The 11,468-nt window shown below is 34.8% G+C and overlaps 2 protein-coding genes and 1 non-coding gene across 4 annotated transcripts; all 3 read right to left on the reverse strand.

The window, feature by feature from the left end:
• Positions 1-674: 674 nt before the first annotated feature.
• LOC133297565 (large ribosomal subunit protein eL28y-like) lies at positions 675-2,907 on the reverse strand. Its single transcript, XM_061496733.1, has 4 exons — positions 2,823-2,907; positions 2,548-2,720; positions 2,072-2,235; positions 675-987 (listed from the first exon to the last, which is right to left on the reverse strand). Exons 2-4 carry the CDS (start codon positions 2,693-2,695, stop codon positions 847-849), a joined length of 453 nt encoding a protein of 150 aa, XP_061352717.1. The 5' UTR covers positions 2,696-2,720; positions 2,823-2,907; the 3' UTR covers positions 675-846.
• On the reverse strand, positions 1,254-1,343 carry LOC133297576 (small nucleolar RNA R24). Its single transcript, XR_009749662.1, has one exon. It is a non-coding gene; the product is annotated as a small nucleolar RNA R24 (small nucleolar RNA).
• A 1,177-nt stretch (positions 2,908-4,084) lies between the features above and the next one.
• Positions 4,085-9,929, reverse strand: LOC133297568 (uncharacterized protein At1g51745-like). 2 transcript variants are annotated; one of them, XM_061496736.1, is made up of 4 exons: positions 9,627-9,929; positions 9,231-9,510; positions 7,819-8,882; positions 4,085-5,373 (listed from the first exon to the last, which is right to left on the reverse strand). In XM_061496736.1, the coding sequence occupies exons 2-4, from the start codon at positions 9,410-9,412 to the stop codon at positions 4,352-4,354; spliced, it is 2,268 nt and encodes a 755-aa protein (XP_061352720.1). In that variant the 5' UTR covers positions 9,413-9,510; positions 9,627-9,929; the 3' UTR covers positions 4,085-4,351. The 2 variants fall into 2 exon arrangements, with proteins under 2 accessions (XP_061352720.1, XP_061352721.1); XM_061496737.1 differs by having other exon boundaries at positions 9,231-9,627.
• Between the last annotated feature and the right edge of the window lie 1,539 nt (positions 9,930-11,468).

Below are 11,468 nucleotides of genomic sequence, written 5' to 3' on the forward strand. Positions count from 1 at the left end.
TATATATATATATATATATATATATATATATATATATATATATATATATATTATTCTTTAATCTTGTTTTTTGTTTTCTATATTTTTAAATTGTTTGCCAACTTATTAACTTTGGAATTGTATTTCCAAGAAAATGATGAGAAGTTTTGAAATTGTATTTGCAAGAAAATGATGAGAATTTTTTGACTAGTGCAAGCATCGTTATTCATTTGTTGGTTGAAATCGTGTTTTATCTTTAAAAACAAAATTTAAGTATTTTTTGAAGTTAAAAATTAACAGATTAATAGAGCAAACTAAGCCATTTGTTTTTTATAAATGGGTTAGACCAAACTAATAATTAGACTCATACTATACTATCAGAGCAGCTCAGGTCAAATTACATTTTTTTAGCATAAGGTTCGGCTTTTCAGAACAAAACTCAGCCTAACCCAATTCACTTTTACCCCTACCAACTAACTCAGCATTGTACCGTTCAAGGGCAACCAGTTAAACAGAATTAAGAGCACAAAAAATAAAGCTATCCATATGAAAAAGATTTACAAATGTAGCACATCAAAATCCTACTTTGATTGGTGCTGCAGCTTCAGAGATTCTGCCTTCTTTGTCAGTTGACATGTGATATAAACATCCTAAAATTATTGGTATAAAGCCGTGAAGAAATCAACGCAGTGAAAGCTATAGCATGGTAGTTCAATTTCATATTGAAAACACAATAATTGCTAATAAACACAATTCCGAAAATCTATAATCGAGTTCTAGAACACACAAAAACTATAAAGGGGAAAAAAAAAAGATTAATAGAAATATAGTTATCAGCCACCAAAATGCAGCTTAAATTTTCTCAATTCACTTCCTACCACGGACCCTCACAGCCTGTCTGTTTCTCTTCTTCACACCAGACTTCGCAATTTTGAGGCTCCTATTGACAGCACTCAACCTTGCAAGAGCTGCTTTCTTGAGATCAGGCCTGTAGTAGTTATCTGCCACCTGCAGCGCATATCACGAGTAGAAAATCTATTAAAAACAATTCATTAAATGAAACCTGAAAAAAGTTGCATGCAAGCAAAAGCCCACAGCATGGGAGTTCATCAGAACATTTATTGTAGGCACACAAATAGATGCAGATTGATAAGGTACTGATCCGTATGAAATTTAGACCAGAACCATATATAATTATTCTGAAATAATTTGCATATCGTTAACTGACAAAGGAGAACAAAAGAATACATTCATGAAAGAACTTCTGAAAGATAAAAGCTCAGAAGCCAAGCGTAACAAGTAAATTTCATTGAAGAAACCCAATTAGGGATCCTTCTTACATGTTAGAGGCTCATCACTGCTGGGGAAAACTCGGTCATGTTGGCAAAGGTATTGACAGTTTCAACTTAAAACTTGATTAAAAGATTCACTTTTCCAACAGTCATTTTTCTAAACAATACAAATCACTCATTTAAATAAAAACATACGAGGAAATGTACAAAAGTATGTCTCACAGACTCACTTCCCTTAAAATGTTGAGAAAGGCCTTGGCGAGATTAAGTTAGCAGAGTCAACCCAAAACAAAGTTACAACAATACCAAAAACTATATAGGCAAGATTTAAACAAATGGTAGTCTAACACTGAATAATAAAAATAGGACAGACCTCATTGCACAAGGCTCCCCCCTACTTTGCAAGGGAATCTAATCTTTTTCAGCAGAAAAATATTTTGCAAACCAAGATGGAAAAACAATTTTCTCATACATAAAGACAAACCCCAAAAAATCCACCAGGGGGCAGTTAATAGAAAAAAAAGGTAGCTAACCCAGCGCACATTATTGTAAAATATATAAAAAGCAGAGAACAACTTTCAACATTTTTTCAGGAAGCTGAAGCCAAACTCAAAATGGATATTTCGCAGCTGGGGTCAACAGAAAGTATAAATGCAGCAAACAAACAAAACATATATTGTCATATAGGAACAGAATCAGCTTTCTGGAATTATTACACCATTTATTCCACATCATTAACATAAATCAGGAAACTCTCCCCATAAAACATAGATTATTTGACTTTTTCTCTGTCGAACTACCTGATTTTGCACGGCCTTTGCCATCCTCCGAAACTCCTTCTTCATGACAGATTTGTGAAGCAAAGCAACAGGCTTGTTTTGTTTCTTTGTTTTGGTTGTTGCCAGCAAAACAGACTGGTCTTTACCCGCAGGCTGAATAGTAACAGTTTTCTTGTTTGCCAAACCTATCATACCACCATAAACATAAAGAGAGCTTTACTCACAAACAATTGAAACGCAAGGACCGTAAATAGGTTAACACAATACCAAAATTTCAAAATTCTACATCAACTCTCAAGTTTAAAAAATAACATCACATAAAAGAATGGTGTTGTCAAGCAAAAAATAGATTTCACTAAAAAGATGATTTTTTTTTCAGTACCCATTTCTCATCAAACATTTGCATTTACAAAATTCTTCTCAGAAAGGGGATCCAAATACAATCCACATAATTACAAATGTAATAATGTAATAATGTAATAAAGCATAGTATATACCAGAGTACTTGAAAGAGTTTAGATTGTAGAGATTGTTGGCCTCTCTGCTGAACTGCACGCTCTGAGTACCATTACCGAACTCTTTCACCAAGAAAGAGTTGTTCTTCTTCACGATCTCCCAAATGAGCTGTCCTGGTACTGCGGCCATCTCTTTCTTCTACTTCCACCCTCACCTGAAAACGCACCGAACCAGATCCAAATTGAGACCAACGATGAAATTAAAGATAACCCTAAGCCTAACAACAACAATAACCAAACGAAACGATGTAGAGAACCTTTTTGTTTGGCCTTCACTTGTTGTGGAGAGAGTGAGAGACTGAGAATTTCCTTTCTGTCAGAATTTATAGAAATTAAAATGGGAAACCCTAATTCAATGCTTCGAAGTAGACCCGGTCCGAATAGGTGTATTACTACTGGGCTAGAATCATGTAAAGCCCATTAAGCTGTTAGATGGACACCGAAAACAAAAACTTGGATACAAAATAATTAATCTTGTTCTTAACCTTTATTTTTTATATGGGTTTGTTGTTTGTCATTTTAAATGAAATAAGTTATGTCATTTTAGGAGAGAGACACAAAAAAAGGGAAATCATGGGAGAAAGAAAATGGGTGGTTTTTTTTAATTTAAAATTCAAATTTTCTGTGTCCGTATCTCTTTTAAAATGACATAACTTTCTGTCATTTAAAATGACAAACACTTTTCCCTTTTTATATTTTAAGAATGAAACAATGAAAGGAAAAGTAGTTTAAATCCTCCTGATAAAGTTCTAATAATTTGTAAAAGATAAAAATACATTAGTTTATATTTATTAATTAAAATAATTTTGAGAAATGTGATAGGAAAAAAAAGTTGATTGTAAGCATTTTTTATTTTATTTTTGGTAAACATGTAAGCATTTTTTTTTATTGGTAGGTGAAGAGTAAACGTTTTATTTATCTATAACGAATATTTGAGTTGTTCGGTCTTCACACAATTTTTGTTTTCAAAGGTAAATGAATAATGAATCTCGTGTTTTATGAAAAAAATTAATATACTGGGATTTTTTATTTTAGTTTTTAGTTTTTGTTATACATACTAAGATTATTTGATAATGAATCATTGAATCTCTTGTATTTTGATCAAAGTACCCTCTTTCTTCCCACCTTGTTTTATTAGCTCTTAATCACTTTCCAACCTGATTCATTTAATTGAGGAAAGAAAACAATGAAACCATAACTTCGAGAGGCCACGATTCCCTATAACTTCCATAATTTAATTGATGAACTGCTCATCAAATGATCATCATAATCATATATAACAGCTAAATGAAGGAAATTAAATACTTATGAGAATAAAATAATAAAATCCAGTAAAAAGAATAAATATACAGAACAAAATCAAGTAAATGCTCTTGAATCTTGATCATCTATCTTCATACGTATCAACACATTTGAATATTGACAATGCTCCATGCAAAGGCAAATTATATAAATACTGAAATGGCACAGATCCAAATATACTCAATTTCAAATTCTTTTTCCAGTTATGAAGAAGAGTTTTTGAGAACGTAATATCATGACTTTCTGAGAACCTAACTTCATGAGATGACATTTTGAGGACCTAATATCAGGTCACCAATACCTAATACTAGATCATCTTTACAACTCAGATAATGTTACATTATTTACAGAGCCAAGAGAAGCCTCATATGATTATGATTCAAATCATGCGCATATAAATAAAATGCAGATTCATTATCTGCAAAACTAAAAATCTCTCAAGTTACCAAAGAAACAGTTCTCCACACAACCCATTCTCTGTAACTCAAGGGTTTGATGTTGGTAATGGGCTGTGTGATGGCCGCGCCTGACCGCTTACTGCTTCATTTATCCTACTGAATACTACTTTAAGGGGAATACAAGCTATGACAGGACCCTTGAGCTTATCTACCACTGGTTTTCTCTCCTCTTCTGATTGCTTGTGCCCAGTCAGTGATGATAATTTCCGAATCTTTTTATTTAAGAGACCAGATTTTTTCATTTTCAAAGATTTATTAGGTGAAAATCGCGAAAAATTATTGGAAGGTATTCTTCTGGTTACCGAGTTTGGCTTGACCACACAGTAAGTGTCACCACCTTCCAAGTTGCATTCAACTCCACTCAACACACTGTCACAATGACCATCATCCAAAACCTCAACTGTTAGAGGGTGTCCAATAAAGGATTTGCCATTTAATTTACTCACAAGAGAAACCAAAGGGACATGCTGCGGCCGGTAACTGGATTTAACTTCTAGCTTAACATCATATAACGAAGCATCAGAACAATAATTTCTTCCAGGAAAATCTACCATTTGATATCTGGAGTTAACGGTAAAACGAGACTGGCGAAAAGGAAGTGATCTCTGTGGGGTGAGAGATCCATCAGGTAATAGCTTCACCTCTGTTGTCCCCCTAACATGCTTGATCAAATCCCGAAACCCATCTAGTTGGCCTTCAGCAACTGGTTTGCACCTAGCAAGAGAGGTACAATTGTATGAAACATTGGGGGCACCTGTCAAATGAGCACTGCATTCATCATCCATCTCCACATGTTTTCTCAAGACTTCTTTTCTATTTTTATTTATATGTCTTGAATTCCTTTTTCCTTTTAACTGCCACTTTGAACTACCTTTCTCCGTTCTATGGCCAATAATATTATAAACCGCAGCTGAACTTGTACAACCAGTATTTTGATCCTCATTGCTCAAAGAGAGAGCTTCAGATTGACTAACATGACAGGATTGTTGTCCCAATACACCAATTTGAGTTTTTCCAGGTGAACAAGAAACAAGTACAGGCGAGCAACCTGGGAGAAGGAATTACATCGGGATTACAGCAGAGCCACAGAAGTGGTATGGCTAAACTAAAGCAGAAACACAGAAGAAATATCATTCAACTACATTCTACTGCTTCAAAAATGGGAAGAGGGTTTTGTACAGGAAAGAAAAACAATTAGGAATAGATGAAGGGCAAATAAAATTAGTATGCATACCTCACGAACAGAACACATTCAATTCTCAATTGACCAATTTATACTTATTCCACATCTACCTATCAAAAAAGCAACTTTAAACTATGCATTGCATAACATTGCTGACACGAGAAAGAAATAACCATGAAAGCCAAATTAAAGAAGTAGCAAACATTAACTGGGGAAAAGTTATTTTGCTGCTTAAGAAAGTTAGTCCCATTAAGGAAGCTTGCTCAAGTCAATCATCTCAAGCTCTTCCTTATAAAGAGAACAATAAAAAAACCATGCTTCAATTTAGCTCATTTCGGTTGTTAATGTATGATCACCATGCCTCTTTGATGGGCCTAAAAGTGAGTGGGCCAATTAATTAGTTATTCTAGAATATTCTGTGGGTAGAATAAAAGGTGAGTGTGTGTGTTAGTGAGGTATTCAGAATTGGTTAGAAGGGAATTTGAGAGACCTCTAGGGAACTCTTGAGCCTAGGTGTTTGGTTTGAGGGGGAGTTGAGGCTTTCTTGGGGTTTATTTTCTGCATATTAGTGTATGTAAAAGAGGCATGACCTCCATTATCTCTATAATTTCAATGTTATTTTTCTGGTTCCATCAATTTGATATCAGAGCACGTCCGATCTAGGGGTGCTTCTGGTCCAGATTTCAAAAAAAAAAAAAAAGAAGAAAGAAAAAAAAAAAAAAAAAAAAAATGGTTGGAATCAGTTAGCGTAGGGAAGATTTAGAAAAAATGATGAAGATGTTGGATGGAACAATTGAGTGGTTGAGAACATGAAGATTGAAAAATGAAAAGATGAAGTCGCAACGCTTTAAAAATGCAGAAGAAGATGGAAGCATAGTAGATCGAAACATCAAAGAAAAAATGGACGACAAGGACGTTGCAGAAAAGGAAAAGGAAAAGGCAAAAGAAGAAGGAGAAGATGAGGAAGATCAAAGACTGCAGAAGAAGAAGATGGCGTTTGACGAAGAAGGAGAGAAAGAGTCCAAAGAAGACAGCAAGGACAAATCAGAAGAAGAAGAAACAGAAATCAAAGAGAAAGAAGGGGAAAAAGAAGAAGGGAACGCAGATCAGAAAACCGAATTCGAAAAAAAAGGGAACGCAGATCAGAAAACCGGAGAAGACGACGTCCAAGCAGAAAACGCAAAACAACAATCGGAAGGGAACGATGCAAAAGCGGTGCAGATTTGGGAAGAAGACCAAGATAGGTCTCACGTTTTGTTGATGACGAGCGTGGAAGAGCACCGGTCAGTGATGCAAGAGGTAGCGATGACGAGCGTGGAAGAGCACCGGTCGATGATGCAAGAGGTAGCAGGGACAGAGACGGACACAGGGTTGGATTGGGTGATTGGGATTGTGGGCCGAGGAACAAATGGGCCTAATTCAAAAGGAGAGGGTCATTATTCACAACCCACATTAATAATCCAGCCCATGATTCAGCAAGGAATATTAGAAGGGAATAATGGAAATTGGATGGGCTTGAATCATAATGGGCCTAACTCCATTCGAAGGGGATCATATCTGGTTGGGGGAAATTCACTGAGTATTGGCTCTAATGATTGCTTACCATTTTGGAAAATTGCGGATGACTTGGGTCCCTCTAAGTTGGCCACTCGGATCTTGATTGGGTTAGCCAATGTTATTCCAAAGCTTAAGTCAGTTCCTGGAAAGGATATGGGTAAGAAATTGCAACTAGTAACGTGGTCAAGAAGCTTCAAAATTTGGGACCCGGGTGGAAGTTCTTTCACATTACTTGACCTCTTTCTTCACCTTGCGGACAAGGTGAATTTTGAAGGGGGAGTATTGATGGGCCTAAAAGTGAGTGGGCCAATTAATTAGTTATTCTAGAATATTCTGTGGGTAGAATAAAAGGTGAGTGAGTGTGTGTAGTGAGGTATTCAGGTATTCGGAATTGGTTAGTGGGAATTTGAGAGACCTCTAGGGAACTCTTGAGCCTAGGTGGTTCCATCACTCTTCAAGGACCCACATTTGCTTTCCATCTATGTTTTTTAAAATACCATGTGCCCAAATTCATATATGAATTAAGATGTAAGCAAATAAATTAAAATAGTTAAAATGACAAATAACCAAATACAGCAAAACCGAACATAAGAGATAAAATACAACAGAGACAGTTCAATAAAATAATAAAACTTCTGCAACTTTCGTGTCTAAAAGGTTCAATTTATCACCAAAAAAAATTCCAAGCAACAAATGATGATAATGAAAAAATTGCACAATACAAATACAGAAGACGGTTCAGAATTCAAATACCTGTGGCATGTTTCTCATCTCCTGAATCCCTGACAAATGGCACATCAAATAATTTATCAGAAGCATGGTTCCCAATTAGCCCTGATGTGCCAGAAGCCCCATTCTCCTTTACTGCGTGACTGATTTGAGAAGCTTCACAACCATGATCATTAACATCTACTAAATTTCCATTCTCAAAAGGAGCCTCAGTGCTATCAGAATTATGAATTGCTAGTGGAGAACTTTTCTTTGACTCATTGGAATCTAATCCTGAAGTCTTGCTATCAGTCACCTCACATAGTGGAGAACTGGTTGAACTAGGAAGCTGATCACAAATTACCGGAATTGACACCATAGCAGTACTCTCCAAAACCTTCGTCAATGGCCGGCGTCGATTTTTCCTTTTCAATTCATGAAGATTTGCCACTTGTGATCTCTTTCGTTTCAGTGTGGAAGAATGGCCCTTACCACCATTAATAGAAGTTCCATTTGCCAGGCAGTTCCTTGTGTTTGAATTGCTGAGTGAAGCACCATCTTGCTGAACTATCTCGGGTGTACCTGCACCGTGGACCTTTTTCTTTGACACTACACCAATGCCCAAGTCCTCAAGCCCTCTCATTCGCTTGACTCCTTCTGTTCCATCATCTTCTGAATCATTAGGTGTTCTTCTTCTCCTTCCCTGCATAGATTGCATCTTGGAAGAACCATTTTGATTTGGCTCTTCAAAAGATATACCAGACTGAGACAATTCTGGAGCAGAATTAGAATTGTCTTCAGATTCACTCAGACCATCAGTCACATCCTCATTACCATCACCAGAATGAGACACAGCTGGTGATTCTCCAGCCGATCCACCATGTTCACTACCTAATTTATCTAACCCTGGGCACAAGTTCAATGGTTCCTTGCCAAGGCGAGCACTCTCCAGCTCAAGAGCATGAAGAATAGCATCTTCCCTGCGAGCATACTTCACCGCCTTCTTATTTGAATTGGCAGCAGAAGCCTTTGCCTTTTCGATGCATTCATCATACTCTCCACAACGAAAAGCTTTAACCCGCTTCGATTTCTCAAGATTATACCAATCCCTAAATCACGAACGAATTTTTGCCAAAATCAGACCAGATGAAAACACCAATCAAGAAGCATTCACAATTCAAACAACAAACAAATATAAGTTTAGAGCCCTGCTAGTTAATATATCTTTCTATCTCTAAGTTCCACTTCCATGCTAGCAACACTTTGCAAACATATACAAGAAGAGCAATCCTAAAGTTGAAATATGGAAATAGCAAAAAAGGGCAGAGAAATGCACACAACAAGTGATAGAGGAATCATATGCAAACTTAAAAAAGTGGAAACAGTAGATAGGGTAAATGAAATTAATTAATTAATTAATTTTTTTTTTTAAATGGAAACAGTAATAGAGGACTCACACGCTTGCATCCTCACGACCCAAGAGCTTAACAGGAGTACCCGATCTTGGTGAAACCAAGCAACTCTCCGACAATTCATTGAGACCCATTATCCGGCCAGGCCACCACGACCCATTGCGGCGGCGAACCCAAACCAAGCCACCCACCGTCGCATCGATTCCGTTCTCTCCGGGACTACCCATTCTCTTCTCAGTCTAACCCCAAAATCTCAAAAAAAAAAAAAAAAAAAAAAAAAAAATCTCAACCCGTCATTGTTGAAAATCGCTCGCACCCTTCAATCCTAAAATAAAAAAATAAAAATAAAAATCAGATAGTTATTTGTTGGTGATCTTGCATGCAATAAAAAGGGGCAGAAAGAAAATTCATAAAAGAAGTGAAATTTGATGGGAGACGCACAGAGAAGCGGTGCAAGTGAAAAGGGTTTGAGGCGGAGGAAGATCTAGCAGTAGCAGAAAAAGGAACAAAGGGAAATCAACGAACGATGATGGGAAAAAAAAAATGAATATCTGGAATAGGGATACACCACACTAGTCAGTCAGTGACCACTCTAGTAACAGTGATTGTTGATTTTTGTGATGTTTATTGGAAATAGAAAATTTAGAAATAGAATAGTGGCTGCTGGAGTTTCTGGTTTTCATCACACGCTTGCTCATTCGTATGACTCAATGCGTACGGACACATAGTGAGCGACTGAGAGTGCTGTGTTGTGAGGAGGATCAAATGTACCTTTTTGCTATCTTTCTGCCAACACACACGGAGACCTGTTTTTTTTGGTTTTATGCAGCAGAAATAGATGGGGATGAAGTGAAATTAAGATGGAATATTATGTAGTTTTTTGGGATGGGATAAGATATTGTGATACACAAATAATGTTACGCACAATGTTACGATCACATCTTAACCGTTGATTTTCGCCAATCAACAGTTATCATTTATTGCAAATTAATAATTAATTAATGAGTTTAATTTGAAAAATGATAATCGTTGATTGGCGGAAATCAACGATTAAGATGTGGTCGTAACATTGTGCGTAACATTATTTTTGTGTAAATATCCTATCCCTTTAAATATTTTATAATAAAATGAATTTTTTATATTTCATTATTTAAAAAATGAATGAAATAATAAAAAATTATAAAGATATTAGATGAAATAATATAGTGTGCATTTTATAAATATTTTATTTAATGTCATTTTATTTCACAATGACAAATAACGTGATTTCATTTTAGGATTTTATTAGTATCATGTTACATAATCAAATAAAATTTTTCTACACGTACAATTAAGAGGCGGAGTCCACATATTTTTTTTCTCTTGCATCATTCCATTTTCTCTCTCTTCTTTATTGTGAGGGTAGAAAAATTTTCTTATATCCTGATTATACTCATAAAACCCTTCATTTTATTTCACTTGTTTTTTATCAATCCATCGCCAAAAGTTTGGATGTGGTGCTACATGATCCAACCAAAAGTAATAATCGAATAATATTATTAACATTTTAGGGTATGTTTGGATGATTTTTTTTTCTCAAAAAACAATTTTTTTTGGTAAAAGATATTTATTAGAAAAAAATCTGTTTGAATATCTGCTTTTCAAAAAAAGCATAAATCATAAAAAAATCAAAAATTTACTTTTTTTAAAAGCTAAAAAATTTTAATTTCTAAAAAAAATAGAAGTTGAGAGTCAATTATTTTTGTTAAAAACAAGATATTTTTTAAAAAATCTAAATAACTTAAGCTTTTGTTAAAAACACTTCTAAAATAAGTAAGGCATAAAAAATCTTTTTTTAAAACCATCCAAACAGGCTTTTAATAAAAAAAAATAGTATTTCTCCTTCAACATAAAGTAATTGCAATTTAAAAATAATGTTGTTTTGAGATTTAGAAAAAATAATAGAAGATATTTTTATAAAATTTACGATACAAAAAGAACAATTTATTTTTAACATATAGTGTACTTTTTCTTAAATCCTAAAACGATATGATTTTGGAACTTCAGAATATATGTATGAGAAATACTTTTTCCTTAATAAAATATTATAAAGGGTAATTGTAGTCTCATGTCACATAAAAATTTTGTTATCTCCTACACACTCAATTTAAAGTGAGGCCCAATAGAAAAAAAATAAAAAATAATTAGCACAAGTATCGATGTATGTACATAAGATAAAAAAAAAAATCCTATTGCATAAGAGTAATATGGCCCTATTATAAAAGTATGTTACTTGATCTTGAT

The sequence above is a fragment of the Gastrolobium bilobum genome, unplaced genomic scaffold, assembly GCF_033153095.1.
Source record: "Gastrolobium bilobum isolate Gb01-03AN ecotype WA unplaced genomic scaffold, APGP_CSIRO_Gbil_v1 utg2745, whole genome shotgun sequence".
In the NCBI taxonomy this organism is placed as follows: domain Eukaryota; kingdom Viridiplantae; phylum Streptophyta; class Magnoliopsida; order Fabales; family Fabaceae; genus Gastrolobium; species Gastrolobium bilobum.